Here is a 20,153-nt window from a genome sequence, read left to right on the forward strand (position 1 = left end):
TTAGTTCACCGGTTTTCAACAATTTCCTGAAGTGGACCATGTTTCTGTCCCAAAGCATTCTGGTAGATAATGGAACCAGTTGATGTCATAAGCGATGATTTTTCAATGACCATATCATTTTCGAGATCTCTTCCGGGGCTCGAGCGAAAGATTGCAGTGATGGTGAAATAATAATAATGATTGATAATAATAATAATAATAACCGTGGTATTTGTTAAGCACTTACCATGTGTCAGGCACTGTACTAAGACCTGGGGTGGATACAAGCAAATCAGTTTGGACACAGTCCCTGTCCCACATGGGCTTCACAGTCTCAACTACATTTTACAGATGAGGTAACTGAAGCACAGAGAAGTGAAGTGACTTGCCCAAGGTCACACAGCAGACAAGTGGAGGAGCCGGCATTAGAACCCATGACCTCCTGACTCCCAGGCCCTTGCTGTATGCACTATGACATCCTGCTTCTCCAGCAGCGAGAGTCCTCTTACCAAATTGATCTGAATGTAAGGGTAACAGATGAGCCGTTAACAATCATGAATGAAGTAGTTCACAAAACTTGAAACTTGAAGATTAGAAATCATCCCTTTATCAGAAAATGCTGTGAATCGAAAAAGATCTATCTGGAAATTATAGAATGAAGCATTCAGAACTCAGCAATCTGTTGTGTCAACTTCGAGGGCTTTATTCACCTCTCAAAGAATGCTTCTCTCTGAATTTAGGTTTTTTCAACACGAATTGGAGTCTTAGGTGTAAACAGTGGTAAAAGTAAAAACCAATTCTCCTCTCCCACTACTCCCCACTACTACTACTACTATGCCTACTCTCCCCCACTACCCACCCCTGAACACACCCAGCATCCCCCCTGCCCAGGAAGAACAAAGTAATCAGGAGTATGGGCATGGAGAGGGATGCCCAGCCAGCTTCTAAGGGACATATAAGCACACATCTCAGGGCCTCAGGGTGGAATAATAATAACAATAATAATAATAACATTAAGTGCTTATTGTTAAGTGCTTATTTTATACCAAGAACTATACTAGACAGTGGAGCAGATATAAGATAATCAGGGCAGATACAATCCCTGTCCTACATGGGGCTCACAGTCTCAAGGAATAAAATGGGAACAGCCAAATGGTGACTAGTGGTGATCCATATCTTTAATTTATTATATCTGTAGTTTATCATATCTGTAATTTATTTATATTAATGTCTGTCTCCCCCTCTACAATGTAAGCTCATTGTGGGCAGGGGATGTGTCTGTTATATTGCTATATTGTACTCTTCTAAGAGGTTAGTACGGTGATCTGCATACAGTAAGCGCTCAATAAATATGATTGACTGACCAAAAGATAGCCAACAGAAAGGGCTAGGAGAAGGGTTGGGGGAGGCAGCCCCTTCCTACCCTTCCCCCCTCCACACTCCCCTCAACAACCTCCTCCATACTCCTCCACTCCAGAACACCCACTCTAGGACTTTATCAATCAATCAGTGGTATTGTAGCAGAGCCAGGTTTAGCCAGTTCTGACTTGCTTCCAACACTTTCACCCTTGTGTTTTAATTGCTACTGCAAAACCCTCAGATGTTCCAAACCTTTATGCTGCTAATGGTATCGCGGATAGAGCCCAGGCCTGGGAGTCAGAAGGTCATGGGTTCTAATTCTGCTTCTGCCACTTGTCTGCTTTGTGACCTTGGGCAAGTCACTTCACTTCTCTGGGCCTCAGTTACCTCATCTGTAAAATGGGAATTGAGACTGTGAGCCCCACGTGGGACACAAACTGTGTCCAACCCGAGTTGCCTGTATCCACCTCAGTGTTTAGTACTGTGCCTGGCACATAGTAAGGGATTAACAAATACCATTATTATTATGAATTAGATTTTAAGGTCAAATGATTTTACACTGACTAAATATAGCCTCTGTAGTGGTGGCCACTGACACCCACATATTATAAAATTTTGTTTCAGAGAATTTTGACAAAAAAGTCATGGCATTATATTCTATAAGAAGACCTTAAATATTTCATAAATATTCACCTTCTTAAAATCATGGAAAACACATTGCTATTAAATGATATTTTAATTGTTTTGGCATTTACTGTTAGGATTTGAATGGGGGAAAAGGCAGGTGAAGTGTCGCCTAGTGGATAGAGCAGGAGCCTGGGAGTCAGAAGGAGCTGGGTTCTAATCCTAGCTCTGACACTTGTCTGCTGTGTGACCTTGGGCAAGTCTTTGTGACTCAGTTACCTCATCTGTAAAATGGGGATTAAGACTGGAATCCCATGTGGGACATGGATTGGGTCCAACCTGATTAGCCTGCTTAGTACAGTGCCTGGCACATAGGAAGCACCTTACAAATACCATAAAAAGGGGAGGGGGAGGTTAATTTATTTTGTTTTTTAGAGGTGTCTGCAGCATGAGGAAAAGTCTGTGAAAATGATATCTGATAGTCAAGCAGGTTTTTTGGGGAAGGTTGGAATCAATGAAAGTGGTGTGGTTTAGTTCAAAGAAAAAAATAAGCCCGCTCTGTGTCTATATCATGGCTGTAGAGTTGTTTTCTTCTTCAGTGATAAGAGTTTTAGTGTGAAGAACTGGCACTCAGTGGAACGCACTAGGTGGCAGTGTTACACTTGCAATTCAGTAAATAAATGGCATGTACATTTTTTTCCCATTTTCTTGTATTCAGTAGATTGCCCCAACTGCATAAAATGAGATTGAATTGAATAATTATCTTTTCCAATTTCTCTTACAGATTGATGTGACACCATTTGTCAAAAATTGCCACACGGACACCTGCAATTGTAATCTTGGCGGAGACTGTGAATGTTTGTGTACAAGTATCGCTGCCTATGCGTACAAATGCTGTCAGCAAGGCGTATCGGTTCACTGGAGGTCACCGACTCTTTGTGGTGAGTACCCAAGTCTGAACATTATTACAGCATAGCTTCATAGGTGTTAATACTCTCTTGGACACCACTACCGTGAGATAAAGATCTAATTTTTGTGATCTATGAACAATGAGGAAGATTTTAAGTGTGCCTAGAAAATTGCAAATGCAGAGCTTTGGGAATGTTCTTTCCTGCTTTTGTGACTCTGATTTCAATCAATCAATCAGTGGTATTTACTGAGCACTCACTGTGTGCAGAGCACTGTATCAAGTGCTTGGGAGAGTACAATACCACAGAATGAGTAGACACATTCTAAGCACTTATAATTGGAGTTCTTGATTTGTAAACTGTGACCAAGGGGAATGTGTTATGACCATAACCATTTTTCATACCTATAAAGTTTGTGTGGTTGGGATTAAAGCAAGTTGTTTTTAAAAAGCTCACTTTGGGTTCGCTTCCTGACACATTTTACTTTCTTTTCCACTGTGTAGATGGGAAATCAGTCAAAAATTAATTAATGGTATAGAGGGTAAAAGCTGACCCTCCTAATTGGATCCAGATGTTTCCCACCTATTAATAACCTCTTAGAAGAGTGCTGTAATTAATTCAAATATATCATAGTCAAAGTAATTTTTCTTGATTGGAACAAGTTGCCAAATTATGCTTTACTTATGGTGTCTCTAGATTGCTGGTGACAGACCTGGCCTTGGATCGAATATTTTTAAGGTTTAATATTTTTCCACTTTTCTATTTCAGCATTGGACTGTGAATATTTCAATCAAGGTATGTTACGATTTTTTGAAAGAATAACATTACTTCATTAAATACATCCTCGGGCTCTGTCTTTGAATTGTTTGAGTTGGCAGGAAAGGGTTTATTTTGATGACCAAAACTGCTCATTTCGTTTGATCCATCTCTGCAAAATTCCTTCACGGAAATATTTTCTCAGCCTCAATGTTTCAAAAGTGTCTTTATTTATCCCCAGTTCCTTGAACTCTCTTTATTTAGGAAGAATTTGTGACTAATTCTTGCAGGTGTTAAGAATGATTAGCATGTTTGTTCTGCAAATGTGAAAGATGCCATAAATTAGAAGAAACCCTATTAGCGAACAGATAAAGGGTGAAAATTGTGACAAAACTATAGCTGTTAATTCATCTCTTTTAATTGAAGCTTCATGAATGCCTTTGGATTTTGATTAATCTCTAGAATGTTGTAGACTATTAAGCAACAGATTACATCCTTTATTCTTAAATAAAATGTAAAATTTAGATTAGGGAGTTGTTTAAAAAGAGTATTCACTATAAGAAATCACTACCTCTAAGCAGAACATTTACAAATTAGTTAAGCTAGGTCCTGGAGATAGACTTTTCAAAATGAAAAAAAAAAAAAGTGTTTTAAAATGATGCTTGTGAATTTTAAAAACAAATGTAAATGAATGGTACAACACTACACTGGATTCAACATAATTTGAAAGCACTTGCTTTTTTTGATTTAATTGAAGACAAGTCGATTTTTCAGCCTTGTAATAGGCAGAATACAATTTGACTTCAATTGACCAGATTTAAGTTGGTGAAAGGGCCTACTCAGGCCTGAATTACTAGTTATTTGAGGCCAGTCTTAAGGAAATGTTTACTGTAGTGGGGCAATAAGGGTCTCTCTATTTAGAGTGACAAGGAAAGCTATGAAGATTAAGGTTATTTGAGAGATCAGGCTTGATGAATAGCTTTGGGGAAGTGTTCACTGAAATGAAGAAAAACACCTAAGGGGATGCAGAGATGTCAGTTCTACTGTGTAGAGCAGAAAGGGCATCAACGTTAGTAACCGGTCTCCATGACAAATTGCTCCCCCAACCCTAGAGAAGTCAGAGCTCTCTAAAGAGAGATTAATCAAGAAAGGCCTCCTAGAGGAAATATGATTTAAGAAGGGCCTTGAAGATGGGGAGAGCAGTGGATTATTGGATGTGAAGGGGGAGAGAGTTCTAGCCAGAAGGTGGGGAGTGAGCAAGAGGTCAGGAGCAAGGGAAATGAGAATCAGGCCCAATTGAGTAGGTTGGCCTGAGAAGAGTGGAGTGTGCAAACTGGGGTGCACTGGATGAAGAGCATGGATAATTGTGGGTAATGGTCAGGAGCTTCTTCTTGATGATGTGGAGAGGACTGGGCAACCATGCGAGGAATGTTTTCCACCATCGGTGGGGTATAAGTCCCTTCAGTCTGGCCTCAGACCATGATGGGTAAGAAGGATCCTTGACTTGCTTCCAAAGCCTGGATGCTGGAACTGGACCAGGAGACTGGCAGCCTCAGTCTGCTGACTCCAAGTGGCTTGGTGAGATGGGATGGGGGCATGGCAGGACAGGCTAGTAATGGCTGATTGGCCTGCTCAAATTGATGAACGAAGTCATTAGTTTGGTCTGCATACTTTGAGTTTGGGGAAGACAATGGAGACCATCACGCTCCCAGCTCAAGCTGGTCAGAGTAAGGCAATGTCAGCCAGTGAAGGGGACCAGACTGCAGGAGCAGGTAACAGCATTAGCAGGGACAGATGGGAATGATGCAGGAATGGGCAGGGCAGGAGCAGGTCATCGCTGTGTAGCAGGTTGTTGGCAAATTGACAGATTGACCTACGACACAGAATCAAACATCATGCCAAGTTGAAGTTCTTTATAGCTGTTCTAGTGCTTCTAATCTTCTCTTTGGCTATTGGGTTAGTTAAGCTAGGCCCATACTTCTGAAGACACAGCTTCTCACCTCTCCTCCAGGAGACCTGCCCTGATTATTTTTTAACCTCACCACTTTATATCCATGAATATCGAAATCAGTACTTTCACATCATCTAAGCACTTAAGTCCTCAAAACACCCATAGCATTTTTTTTCAAAATTGATGGGGATTAGCCATTTGTCAAAGGAAACTTCTCAGTGGCATTGGGTCCATGGTTAACTACGATAATGTGTTGATTTAAGTACATTCATTCATCCAATCAAATTTATTGAGTGATATGCTTTGCATATAATCAGGCTTTATTCAGATAATGTACAAATCTGGGTAGGCCTGCTAATGAAAATTTTTATTCCCCATACTTCATACTAGACAGTTTGGTTTAAGAGAGAGAGAGAGAGAGAGAGAGAGAGAGTGCATGCGCACATGTGCTCATATATGCTGGGATGACTTAGCAAAGGGGTATCTGTTATACTGAAGTGTGCTGACAGGAAGAGAGAATGTGGGTATCACTGGGCAAATCATCACATCTTTACAATCTTTACAAGCTCTTAGTCCAGATGACACCGAGGCTCATTTTTGATGGGAGACACAATCCATTGATGAATGCCACTAGGGGCCACCCATCTGGGCCAGAAATTGCCATTTGGGTCAATCATCAGTGAGTGATATTTATCCAGCACTTCCTGTGTGTAGAGCACTGTACTAAGCACTTGGGAGAGTACAGTATAACAGAGTTGATAGACATGTTCCTTGGGTCTGTTGCCTTCTAATTTTATCTACTTTTGGGCACAGCACCAAAGCTAGTTTCCGGGGTCAGGGATCCTCCTGTCTCCCATGGATTCGATGCTGGATAAACTTGCCTCCAACTACCGACCAGTTCCTGGGAGAAATCTGATTTCTCTGAATTCACTTGGTGATCCATCGGGGGGTTTCCAGTTTATTCTGTTATGCTGGGCAGGTAGCATTTCTTGTGGAAACCAGATGGCTTATGGGGGAGGTGGTGGGGAAAGACAGCCGTCAGTGCCTGCGTGCGAGCTTCTGGAAAAAAGAACGTCACTGCCGTCCCTGGAGAGTGGAGGAGTCAACAAACCTGAGGAAGGATGGAAAATGGGAAGGATTGCTGAGCAGTCAAAAAGGAGAGAAAATAGGGAGGAATGACAGAGGGAGTGGGAGAGAGTGACAAACAAAACCAGGCTCAGGCGACGAAAAAGTAACAGTATAAGTGGAGGGGGTGGTGGGAAGGGACAGCTTTGAAATGAATTCTATTGCCTTGTTACATGTGTCAAGTGCTATCAAAATATTCAAGCATTCTTTTTAAACTATTTATGTAAAGGATTATTCTGCAGATAAAAAAATGAACATGAGAAATTAGAGTTTTCTACTAAAAATTTGATAGTCTAGAACCATAAGGGCCCTTAAAGGGTTCATTTAATAATCACATACCTGTAAGTTTATTTTTATATTTCTGAAAAAATTGATATTTTAGTCAAAAACTAGCGGGTAAGGAGAATTCTATCATTGATGTTTAGAATTAGGGAATATTTTCTAAAGTTATGTAATTAGAAAATTTCATTTTGTTGAATTTTAACTGTTTCGAGTTTCTCTTAAAAATGGTTCCTCAATTAAAATTCCTTCCTCCGTAAAATGAAATACCCTACTGTTTCCCCAATCCCTAATCTATTTTAACATCTATCTCCCCTTTTAAACTGTAAACTCCTATGGGTAGGGATTGTATCTGCCTACTCTGGTATATTGTACTTCCCCAAGTGCTTAGGACATTTGATATTCTCCCCGCCCCCAACCCCACAGCACTTATGTATGTATCTTTAAATTATATGTTATAAATGATTTATTCATTCATTCATTCAATCGTATTTATTGAGTACTTACCGTGTGCAAAGCACTGTACTAGGCACTTGGGAGAATCCAGTATTAACACCTGTCTCCCCCTTTAGACTGCTAAGCTCGTGCTGCTAATGCTAATTGTATAGTACTCTGCCAAGCGCTTGGTACAGTGTTCTGCACATAGTAAGCACTCAATAAATACCACTGATTGATTATTAGCATGCTCTGCACACAGAGCCCAAATTTTTCTTCACCTATAGTAAAATATAGTGTAGAACCATATTGTGGACAAGGATGGGTCTCAAAACATTGAGGTGTCTTTTGGAAGCGGAACCAGGGACAAGGCTACCCAAGTAAGGCGATCACGTCTTGGCACATTGTCAGAAGGTCAGCTGCCGCTCAGCAGTTGAGTGGGTGGGTAAAAATTTTACAGCTCCTGCAGATGACATTCATTCATTCATTCATTCATTCATTCCTTCATTCATTCATTCATTCAATCGTATTTATTGAGCACTTACTGTGTGCAGAGCACTGTTCTAAGCGCTTGGGAAGTACAAGTTGGCAACATATAGAGACGGTCCCTACCCAACAGTGGGCTCACAGTCTAGAAGGGGGAGACAGACAACAAAACATATTAACAAAATAAAATAAATAGAATAGTAAATATGTACAAGTAAAATAGAGTAATAAATCTGTACAAACATATGCTGTGGGGAGGGGAAGAAGGTAGGGTGGGGGGATGGGGGGAGAGGAAGGAGGGGGCCCAGTCTGGGAAGGCCTCCAGGAGGCATGACTACTAACTCTGTTCCATTGTACTCTCCCAAGGATTTAACACAGTGCTGTGCACACAGTAGTGGATAGGGCACAGGCCTGAGAGTCAGAATGACCTGAGTTCTAATCCCGGCTCTGCCACTTGTCTGCTGTGTGACCTGGGGCAAGTCACTTCCCTTCTCTGGGCCTCAGTTACCTCATCTGTAAAATGGGGATTGAGACTGTGAGCTTCATGCAGGTCAGAGACTGTGTCCAACCCAATTTGTTTGTATCCATCCCAGTGATTAGTACAGTGCCTAGCACGTAGTAACTGCTTAACAAATACCATAATTATTATTATTATTATTCACTTCTCCAGGCCTCAGTTACCTCACCTGTAAAATGAGGATTAAGACTGTGAACCCTATGTGAGACAGGGAATGTGTCCAACCCAATTACTTCATATCTACCCCAGTGCTTAGTACAGTGCCTGGAACATAGTAAGCACTTAACAAATGCCAACCACAGTAACTCTGGTAACTGGGTAATAGCTAGTTCATTGAATCAATCTCATTTATTGTGTACTTCCTGTGTGTACTGTACTAAGCTTTTGGGAGAGTACAATGATTTTATCTCATCACTTTTTGGTCCAGGGCTGGCAGCTGTAGCCAGCCTTGTGCCCCACATCTACCCTACTCCTTTGAGCTGGAAGTGGAGACAAGATGGAGGAGGGATTTTTGCCTTCTTGCTGGCAGGAAGTTGGAAGAGAAAGGTGGGATCTCCACCACCACTGCTGCTTATTGACTTCCCATCAGATGCCATGCTGCATTGCCAATGTCTCCCCCCAACCCTGCTTTAGGGTCTGATGGGTAGGTGCCATTCACCCCCCAACTTCACACATATTTGTCCATCTGGATGTCCCAGGGGCGATCCTGGGAGTCAGTGCTCCAGAGCACGTCGGTCAGCCAGTCAGCAGGCAGTCAATCATATTGATCGAGTGCTTACAGTGTGCACCACACTTGTACTTAGGAGAAACAGTGTGGCTCACTGGAAAGAGCATGGGCTTTGGAGTCAGAGGTCATGGGTTCGAATCCCAGCTCTGCCACATGTCGGCTGTGTGACCTTGGGCAAGTCACTTAACTTCTCTGAGCCTCAGTTCCCTCATCTGTAAAATGGGGATTAAGACTGTGAGCCCCACGTGGGACAACTTGATCACCTTGTATCCCCCCCAGCGCTTAGAACAGTGCTCTGCACATAGTAAGTGCTTAACAAATGCCATTATTATTATTATTACTAAGCTCTTGGGAAAGTACACAGCCACAGCTGTGACTGTTGACCAACCCAGTCAAAGGGCAGCACAGCAAAGCAGCACTCTTGAGGGCCCATGGAGAGCTTGCACCTCAATGGTCTTGGAATGTGTGCTTCCTGCAACAATCCCAGTAGATCCTTGGAAGTGACCAGTCAGAGGAAGTGGGGTGCGGAGGTGGACATTCTCTGTCCATGGGCCCTTGGCTCATGAAATACATCTGACTCCATCACCTGGTGACTCCCTTCTGAGTCACCCTGACTTGCTCCTCCCTGCTCCCAGCCCCTCAACACTTATGTCCATATCTGTAATTCTTATTTATTTGTATTGATGTCTGTCTCCCCCCACTAATAATAATAATAATGATTATGGTATTTGTTAAGACTTACTATGTGCCGAGCAGGGTATTAAGCTTGGTTCAATGGAAAGAGCACGGGCTTGGGAGTCAGAGGTCATGGGTTCAAATCCCGTCTCCACCAATTGTCAGCTGTGTGACCTTGGGCAAGTCACTTCACTTCTCTGTGCCTCAGTTACCTCATCTCTAAAATGGGGATGAAAACTGTGAGCCCCACGTGGGACAACCTGATCACCTTGTATCCTCCCCAGTGCTTAGACCAGTGCTTTGCACATAGTAAGCGCTTAACAAATGTCATCAATAATAATAATAATAATAAAATATGAGCAAATCGGGTTGGACACAGTCCCTGTCCCACATGGAGCTCATAGTCTCAATCCCCATTTTACAGATGAGCTAACTGAAGCCTAGGGAAGTGAAGTGACTTGCTCAAAGTCACACAGCGGACAAACAAGTCAATCCAAGATCTGACTCCCAGGCCCACGTTCTAGCCACTACACTATGCTGTGTCCATTAGACTGTAAGCTCGTTGTGGGGAGGGAATGTCACTGTTTAGTGTTGTATTGTACTTTCCCAAGTGCTTAGTACAGTGGTCTGCACACAGTAAGCTCTCAGTAACTATGACTGAATGAATTGAATGAGTGAATAAAAGTGGCGGTGAAGACGGTAGAGCTGAATCCTTTCTCATTTCTTCTTTCTGTCTTTTTCTCTCTTCCTTTTCCTCCTTCTTCCTTCCCTCTTTTCTCCTCCCTTTTTCCTCCATGAGCCTCCTTTTGCTTCCTGTCCCTCTTCCCTATCCTCTCAAAGGCCTAAACCCCTACTATCCTTCCACCTTTATCTTCATCATAAAATGATACTTATTGAGTGCTTGCTGGTTCAGAGCTCTGTACAAAGTGCTTGGGAGAGTGCAATACAAGAGAGTTTATAGAGACGCTCCCTACCCATAGTGCACTTACGGTCTTAGAGGGGGAGACAGACGTTAATATAAATAAATAATTTATAATAGATGATTTGTAGATATGTCCATAAGTGCTGTGGGGTGAATATCAAATGTCCAAAGGACACAAATCCAAGTGCAAAGATGATGCAGAAGGGAGAGGGAGCTAGAAAAAAGAGGGCTTAATCAGGGAAGACCTCTTGGAGGAGGTGTGACCTTAATAAGGGGAAAATGGTGGTCTGGCATATATGGAGGGTAGAACTTTATGCTCTACCCCAAAGTTTATCTACAAAGTCAAAATAAAAAGTTGATGCCCTTGAAAGTATGCGCCCGCCCCCACACACCCGCCCCCACACACCCGCCCCACCCGGCTTATATTTTTTTTCCAAATAAAACCGTTTACAACACATTAGGGACTTGGATGTTTGGGTCAATGTCTGTGTAATTCCAATTTTGCTGTAGTTAGTCCCCTTTTTTTCCTTTCCTACAATTTGTAATTCAGTCCTTTTGTTGGCTTCAGTTCTTGTTATTTCGACATGTTTACTGAGACCCCGAGTTGCTTTCTGGCTAATATCTCAAAAAACAACTGTAGATTGGCTAATACCACAGGTCCTTTGGCTCTATACTGTGTACTTCTAGATATTGAACATACTGCAAAACATTTTTAAAGGCTCACAGGTGAATACATTTATCCAGAAACACCTTAATAAAAGTTTTTAACAAGCTCAGAAGCCTTCCACTGCTATGGGAAAGGATTCTTAATTAGTAATTCTCGCTCCATATTGCCACAGGGATTCTGAGTAAAGCATCTCTTTGCAGAAGGAGTTGATAATTTGTGCTTCTTTTCTGTCTGTGCTTGTTGATCCTATTTTTCATTTTGGCTTCATTCTTTCGTGCGTTTACATTTGGCGACTAAGGAGGGGCTAAGCCCCTTGGTAACTTCGGTCACAGAAATCCAGAAAAAGTCCGGTAATCCAGATTCTTTCAAGTGTAACTTGAAGGAGTCGAGGACTGCTTCAGGCTGCTCCAGGATTCCTGGAAGTTGTAAAGTATCAGGGCACAGACAAATGACGGCGAAGCGAACTGGGCTGCCCCTTATATGGTCTGGCCTTCTACGATTCCTGGTGAAACTGGACATCCTTATTAGGACAAGGGCCTAACATTGCATTCCTATCAAGCCTACTGCCAGAAGTCGACAATGAGGAGCAGTGCATAACAGAGACGTGATATCAGGGTGGGAGGCTGGGCCATGCTTGACAAGAAATTTACAGTTAGACTTGAGTTTTACAGAAATCTAAGTCATAGCAGTTATGGCCAAGGCTACTTCTCTCAGCCTCAAATAATTTTTATAGACAGTTGCTCCTTTTCTTGACTAGCCAGGATTTTGCCTTTTTTTAAAATTTGTGCTTCCTTAAGAAGTGTATTACACAGGAGATTTTCAACCACTCTGAAACATTACAAAGCTCTCTTCCTTTCTCCCTCTGTCTTAGACGATGATTTTACTGATTCTAGTGATGATTAGATTTTATTGGGCTTTTGTCAGTGTGACTGAAAGGCTTCTTTTGAATGTCCTCTTAGAGAAACACTCAAGAGGAGTGGCAAATATATATGCAAGTGCTGATTATGTATACACATACTGGAAAGAGAAAGGAACACAGCAATTCCCTGAGAACTTATAGACAATGGTTGCTCCTCACTAAGATTATCCTTACATTTCTGGCCTGAAATATATATTTAACCTAAATACTGTAGATACTTTCAAGACGAAAATCATTTATCTGGAAAATTGAGGCCAAGGTATAAAAGTTTGTTTTCTTTTTTAAAGAATGCTGTGCATTTATCAGGTTGTGCCTTTCCATAAGTTTTGTGGTATCAGTCAATCAATTCATCAAATGTATTTTTTTATTTTTTATTGTGATTTGTTAAGCGCTATGTGCCAGGCACTGTACTAAGCACTGGGGTGGATACTAGGTTGTCAGGTTGGACTCAGTCCCTGTCCCACATGGGGCTCACATTCTTAATCTCCATTTCACAGATGAGGGAACTGAGGCACAGAAAAGTGAAGTGGCTTGCCCAAGGTTACATAGAAGACATATGGTGGAGGCAGGATTAGAACCCAGGTCCTTCTGACTCCCAGGCCCATGCTTAGTGCTTACAGTGTGCAAAGTACTGTCTATAACAGATTTGATAGACACATTCCCTGCCCACAATGAGCTTAGGGCCTAGAAGGTAAATTTAGAGTCTAAAGGACTGTAAAATCTTTATTTAGATTATAAAAGTCTAGGTGGCAATAATATGTAATCAAATTTTTACTCAAATTTTGTTTACAGCCTATAATCATGCCTTGTAAACAGTAACCCTTGTGAACCCTCAATAAATGCACATAATGATCACAGTCATGAAAGAATATTCCTGGGACTAGAATTATCCAAATATTTAGATCAATTAAGAGAAAAATAGCATATTGTCATTGAGCCAGAAATACCTAGCTTGTTTTCTACTTGATGTTCATTCATTCATTCCATTGTATTTATTGAGCGCATACTGTGTGCAGAGCACTGTACTAAGCGCTTGGGAAGTACAAGTTGGCAACATATAGAGACGGTCCCTACCCAACAGTGGGCTCACAGTCTAGAAGGGGGAGACAGAGAACAGAACAAAACATATTAACAAAATAAAATAAATAGAATAAATATGTACAAATAAAATAAATAGAGTATTAAATACATATAAACATATATACATATATACAGGTGCTGTGGGGAGGGGAAGGAAGTAAGGCGGGGGAGATGGGGAGAGGAAGGAGGAGGAGAGGAAGGAGGGGCTCAGTGTGGGAAGGCCTCCTGGAGGAGGTGAGCTCTCAGTAGGGCTTTGAAGGTAGGAAGAGAGCTAGCTTGGCGAATGTGTGGAGGGAGGGCATTCCAGGCCAGGGGGAGGATGTGGGCTGGGGGTCGTCGGCGGGACAGGCGAGAATGAGGCACAGTGAGGAGATTAGCAGCAGAGTAGCGGAGGGTATGGGCTGGGCTGTAGAAGGAGAGAAGGGAGATGAGGTAGGAGGGGGCGAGGTGATGGAGAGCCTTGAAGCTGAGGGTGAGGAGTTTTTGCCTGATGTGTAGGTTGATTGGTAGCCACTGGAGATTTTTGATGTGCCATGGTGAAGTTGCGATACTCTGACAACTTCACAACAGGAAGATGTGGGATGAGCATATTAAAAAGTGGCTTTCATGAGTCAAAGTATAACCCCACTGCTTATTCATCATAGTTTCTACATTTATTAATATGTTCTTCAAAATTTATATTTGAAATAGCCGTTAACAATTGAATTTTTCCTCTTACAAATGAAAATTTCCATTACTTTTGTTTTCCTAGGACTGGGAGAAGGACCATATATTTTGGCTAATTATGGTCACAGTGATACTGTTCTGGGAGTTGATGTTATCAGTAGAAAAATCCTTCCTTTACCAAGAAGTCATACACATGACAATGCTTTTTTCTATTTCATGATAACGCCAGGTCTTTTCAGAGAAAAAGATTCATGTGAGTATATATTGAGAAATAAGACAAAGCTCTTATTTTTTGGCAAAGGTATTTCTTTGACTCCTTACTCGTAAGTACATGCATTAGTACTGCAATGCAAGATAATGAAATTGGTAATTCCAAATAACACTCATTTAAAATTTTCCCATCTCAGCCTCTCGGTTTCTAAATTTGCTTAGAATTATCTTGTCAATGTCAAGCAAAGCCCCAAGAAAACAAGGAACCCTTGGAACGATGAATGAAGATCAACATATCCAAGTTGACATAATAGCGAGAATAAATCTCTGAATTCAGGAAACATCACTGAGATGACAGGAGTAGTGGTGTTTGTTCAAATAAAGAGGATGTCATTGCACATACAGCAATAGTCCATCAATCAATCAGTGGTATTTATTGAGCAGTTATCATGTGCAGTGTTTCGGAGAGGACAATACAAAAGAGTTGGTAGACATAGTCTTGCCTTCAAGGACTTTACAATCTCAAGGAGGAGCTTGCAATCTACTACTACTACTAATGATAATAATTGTGGTATTTAACACTTACTATGTGCCTAGGACTGTACTAAGGGCTGGGGTACATACAAGATAATTAGGTTGGACACAGTCTTTGGTCTCTCATGAGGCTCATAGTTTAAATAGGCAAGAGGACTGATATGGAATCCCCATTTTACAGATGAGGCATTTGAGGAACAGAGAAGTAAGTGACTTCCCGAAAGTTACACAGCAGGCAAGTGGTAGAGTTGGGCTTAGAAGCCAGTTTTTTTTAATGGTATTTGCTAAGTGCTTACTTTGTGCCAGGCACTGTACTAAGTGCTGGAGTAGATAGAAGCAAATAAGACTGGACATAGTCCATGTACCACATGGGATTTACAGTGTCAATCCCCATTTTACAGATGATAAAACTAGGCACAGAGGAGTTAAGTGACTTGCCCCAGGTCACAATGCTGCTTCTGAATTATTGGCTTCCATAATTTTGATCTTGAAGATCGGATTTTAGGAAGAGAATCTTTTTCTCCTTGCATTGATATGAAAGCTTTCTTCTGCTACAGAGAACATTAATGGAAAGTACAATTGCCTAGACTGAGTGTGTGTGTGTGTGTGTGTGTGTGCACATGTGTGTGTGTGTGTGTGTGTGTTTATATGCACCTGAGTGGGGGTGTATGTATGTTTGGAGAAACACCTTCCCCTCTCTCAGTCCCATAACACATGCACAGACTTTAATTTAGTCATTTATATTAATATCTGTCTCCCCTTCTATAATGTAAGCTGATCATGGGTAGGAAACAGCATGGCTTAGTGGAAAGTGCATGAGCCTGGAAGTCAAAAGGAGATGGGTTCTAATCCTGCCTGTGCCACTTGTCTGCTGTGTGATCTTGGGCAAGCCACTTCACTTCTCGGTGCCTCAGTTACCTCATCTGGAAAATGGGGATTTTGATTGTGAGCCCTATGTGAGACAGGGACTGTGTCCAATACGCTTACCTTTCATCTATCCTAGCACTTAGTATAGTGCCTGGCATACAGTAAGCGCTTAACAAATACTATAAAAAAATCTGGATTTGTGACAACTGCATATCAAATTTGACTGTTGGGAATCACCACCAGTCAGAGAATCATTCACAACTAAAGAATCAAAAGAAGTATTTTCAAAATGCAAACACTAAATTTTTTTTTTAATGCTTGACTTGTAAAACATGGGAAAATTTCTAGGACGTGTAAGACAGAAGGGTGAGAATTTTTTTCCTAATTATGTGGAAGTGAAAGTGTTTGGTCAGCTGATCTGCCAGAATAGGCAGAATAATGGCAAGAGAAAAACTGACTTTTTTTTGGTTACTTGGGAAATTGGCTTGTAAATGTATGCATATGATGTAAGCATCCCTGTTATGTACCTCAAGTGTACACAAGAAATCATCCTTCTCACTTTCTCATGCCTTTCTGTTCATGTTGTCTGGTGGTTTTGAGACAGTGATTGCCGTCTCTTGAAAACTGCCCACGTACAGGATTGATGCTCTAATTGGAAGTAATAGCAATCCTTAAAGAAAAAAATACTTTTTCTTAATGGTATTTGTTAAGCGCTTACTATGTGCTAGTTATTGTACTAAGCTCTGGTATACATACAAGCTAATCAAGTTGGACACAGTCCATGTCCCACATGGGGCTCACAGTCTTCATCTCCATTTTATAGATGAGGTCACTGAGGCACAGAGAAGTGAAGTGACCTGTCCATCATCACACAGCAGGCAAGTGGCAGAGCTGGAATGAGAACCCAGATCCTTCTGACTTCCAAGGCCTTCAAGGTCTTTCAACTAGGCCAGAAACAGTAGTAACCCTAATAAAATGGAATTACATGATACTGTTCTCAGAGAGAGATGCACAATGCATTAAATACCAAAAAAGGTATTGAGAGTGTAAGGCAACATAAATGTCTAGTTGTACCAAAATTTGACCTTTTTCTGGTGCCACCCGAGTTCTTCCTTAATGATTTAGTGGGAATAAGAGCTCAACAAAAAACATTGATTAATTCAATAATATCCATATTGTTAAAACTGGAACTAAATATTATGTCTTCAAAAACTGAACTCTCAAGACCTTTTGTTGATATGTAATGCATTCTGCATCTCTCAGAAAGGTATCATGTCAGCCTATTTTACTAGTGTTACTATTGCTTCTCCCATTGAGTATTTCTGTATTTTAACGATTCCTTTTACTTTGTCTATTTAGAGTATCAATCCTATAGGTTGGCAATTTTATTAGTGCAATTCCATTCGTAAAGCGTACTTTAATCTATCATTTCCCCTTTGGTTTCTGCTGGGAAAACCTGCCTGATTGCTTCATTCATTCATTCAATTGTAATTACTGAGCACAGAGCACTATACTGAGCACTTGTATTGCTTCCTCTGTTTCAGCACTGACACTTGTCTCTCTGGAATCAGCTGAAAGGCCAAACTACTTTCTCTATGTCCACGGTGACGAATCTATTACCTTGGAACAATGGGAAGCAAATACAGCCTTTCAGCAGACAGCTACATTTTTCCACCACCAGGGTCTCTGGATTCCAGGTTCTAGTGCCTTTGAATTACACAGCAAGAAAGGTTTTTTTATTACCTTTATTGACTCCAGTGTCAAAGTGTCCAAATATGATAATTCTGAAGAGTTTAAGCAGTCCAGTAGTTTCAGTATAGAAGGTAAGCTATTTATTCCCCCCCACAACCTCAAAACTCACAAATTATTCAGTAAAAAGATGTTACACGAGGGTGTTTTAACTATCAAGATAAAAAACGTTTTTATTTTTCCTTCTAACTCCTGTAGGTTAAATTCAGAGATAATATTATTAAAGCTCACCAAATAATTATTTTGTAAAGGGTAGTCATGCTTTTCTAATTTGAAATGCAAAACAATTGCCTTTATATTATACTTTCATTGAGTCTGAGCAAGCAACACGATAGGAAGTGACATCAATCAATTATATTTATTGAACACTTACTATGTGCAGAGCACTGTATTAAGTGCTTTGTGCAGAGCTTGACATCTTAGAATTCCTCTATAAGGGGAGGTGGAATTCTGTTTCAGTGTATAATGTAAGAATTTCCAAACAACGCACTGTGTGAAGTCACCTATCTTTGCCTAAAATTGTCTCTGTCTCTCATCAAGCAGGATGCTAGGAGAGGACATCTTAGAATTCTTCTGGAAGGGGAGGTGGAGTTTCATCTTCCAGTGTATAATTTACAAATTTCCAAACAACACACTGTATGACATCACCTATCTTTGTTGAAAATTAGCTCTTAAAAAGGGAATACAAAATGCCCATTTTTGTTGGGGGGGGGGGGTGTTTTGTTTTTTCAGAAATTCAGGCAGCCATCCCATATAGAAGGATGTGTGAATGGAGATATGAGCCTTGTGCTACCCCGTGCATTAGGACATGTAGTGATCCTGAAGCACTGTCTTGTAAATTTCTTCCACCGTAAGTACCATTCCCCATTTAAACCAGCATGTACCAAACTTTACTATGATTTCAAAAATACTGTAGTCCTTACAGGCCTGAAAAACATGCACCTGTCTTGTGCCTGGAAGCATATTCCCATTATGCAGTTGCTCTTCCACACTCACCAATCCATCTCATCTTTTTCTCCTGCACATAATTACTAGTAGATGATGATCACACCCTCCTCAGCTGGAGAGTAGGGAGGGTATATATGAGCTCCCTGGGCTTGAGGGCTTGAGGAAATCTGAGCAATTTGGGCCCAGACTGTAAGCTCGCTGTGGGCAGGGGTTGTAACTTTTGACTCTGTTGTATTGTACTCTCCCAAATGCTTATTACGATGCTGTGTCTCCTCCTTTAGATGGTAAGCTGGTTGAGGGCAGTGAATGTGTCTGTCATATTGTTATGTTGTACTCTCCCAACTGCATACTACAGTGGCCTGTGCACAGTAAGCTCTCAATAAATATAATTTATTAGTTGATTGATCAGACAAAAAAGGTGCTTTAGTAATCCACACCTTGATTGATTGATTAAGAAGTCAGGAGAGTTGTTTGGGTCTGTCCTGCTTTTAAGCTTTGGCAAAGTATAAGCTTGTTGTGGGAAGGAATGTGTCTGTTGTTATATTGTACTCTCCCAAGTGCTTAATACAGGACTCTGCACACATTAAGTGCTCAATAAATAGGATTGAATGAATGAATGGGCTATTAGTGGATTTCAGGTGCTGAAGGTTTCTGAGTGACGAATAACTTAGAGGATTCTGCTAGGTGGACAGATCCAGTAGGAGCCTGGAAAAAAAGCTGGTTTACATGAACGGCCAAGACAGCTGTGGTTTCCATGGAAGCTGTCTGCCAGCTCCTAGTGCCAAAGTAGGGCATCATCGTGATGCTGCCGTGACTTTAGCCAGAAATGGGCACTGCACCTAGAATACCTTACCAGGCACTTTACCCCTGCCTATCTTGCTGGTGTGTTGCACTCCATGCCCCAGTGGAACAAGACTAGCCGAAAGCAAGGAACGATGTACGTAACCACTAGCTCTATGATCTTCATTGCCTACTAAAAATAGAGAGAGATAATACTTCAAAAGCTGAGTTAGGACTGTGGATTATTAAAGCACAATCAATACATTACTAAAAAATTCTGTTTGGGACAACTGGAAATTTGCCTACGCTGTAAGATTAGGGAATGTGTCTGCCAACTCTGTTATTTTGTACTCTCCCAAATTCCTAGTAGTAATAATAATAATAATAATAATAATAATAATAACAACAATGGCATTTGTTAAGCACTTAGTATGTACAAAGCACTGTTCTAAGCACTGGGGAGGATACAAGGTGATCAGGTTATCCCACATGGGGCTCACAGTCCTAATCCCCATTTTACAGATGAGGTAACTGAGGCACAGAGAAGTTAAGTGACTTGCCCAGAGTCACACAGCTGACAAGCAGTAGAGCCATGATTAGAACCCATGACCTCTGACTCCCAAGCCCATGCTCTTTCCACTGGGCCACACTGCTAGTACAGTGCTCTGCACACAGTAAATGCTCAATAAATATGATCGATCGATTGATTGATGAAATTAGGCTCGGTTGAAGTGCTTAATGTTGGGGAACCCTAATGATTCTCATGGTTCTCCATTCTCTTCTTGTATTGTATTTACCCCATTCTCAACCCCACAGAACTTATGTACCTATCTATAAACTATATATTATACATTACTTATATTAATGTCTGTGTTCCCCTCTAGACTCTAAGATTGTTGAGGGCAGGGAACGGTATGGCCTAGTGGATAGAGCACCAACCTGAGAGTTAGAAGGACCTGGGTTCTTATCCTAACTCTGCCACTTGTCTGC

The 20,153-nt window shown here is 41.2% G+C and overlaps 1 protein-coding gene across 1 annotated transcript in view; it reads left to right on the plus strand.

Annotated features, from left to right (window-relative positions):
- OTOGL (otogelin like) overlaps positions 1-20,153 on the plus strand; it is a 158,357-nt gene that overhangs the window by 91,331 nt on the left and 46,873 nt on the right. Inside the window, exons 29-33 of the mRNA XM_038756063.1 lie at positions 2,747-2,903; positions 3,639-3,665; positions 14,161-14,328; positions 17,231-17,509; positions 18,168-18,285. Coding sequence (XP_038611991.1) covers positions 2,747-2,903; positions 3,639-3,665; positions 14,161-14,328; positions 17,231-17,509; positions 18,168-18,285 — 749 coding nt within the window. The remainder of the gene's footprint in view (positions 1-2,746; positions 2,904-3,638; positions 3,666-14,160; positions 14,329-17,230; positions 17,510-18,167; positions 18,286-20,153) is intronic.

Source organism: Tachyglossus aculeatus, chromosome 14, assembly GCF_015852505.1.
Source record: "Tachyglossus aculeatus isolate mTacAcu1 chromosome 14, mTacAcu1.pri, whole genome shotgun sequence".
Taxonomy (NCBI): domain Eukaryota; kingdom Metazoa; phylum Chordata; class Mammalia; order Monotremata; family Tachyglossidae; genus Tachyglossus; species Tachyglossus aculeatus.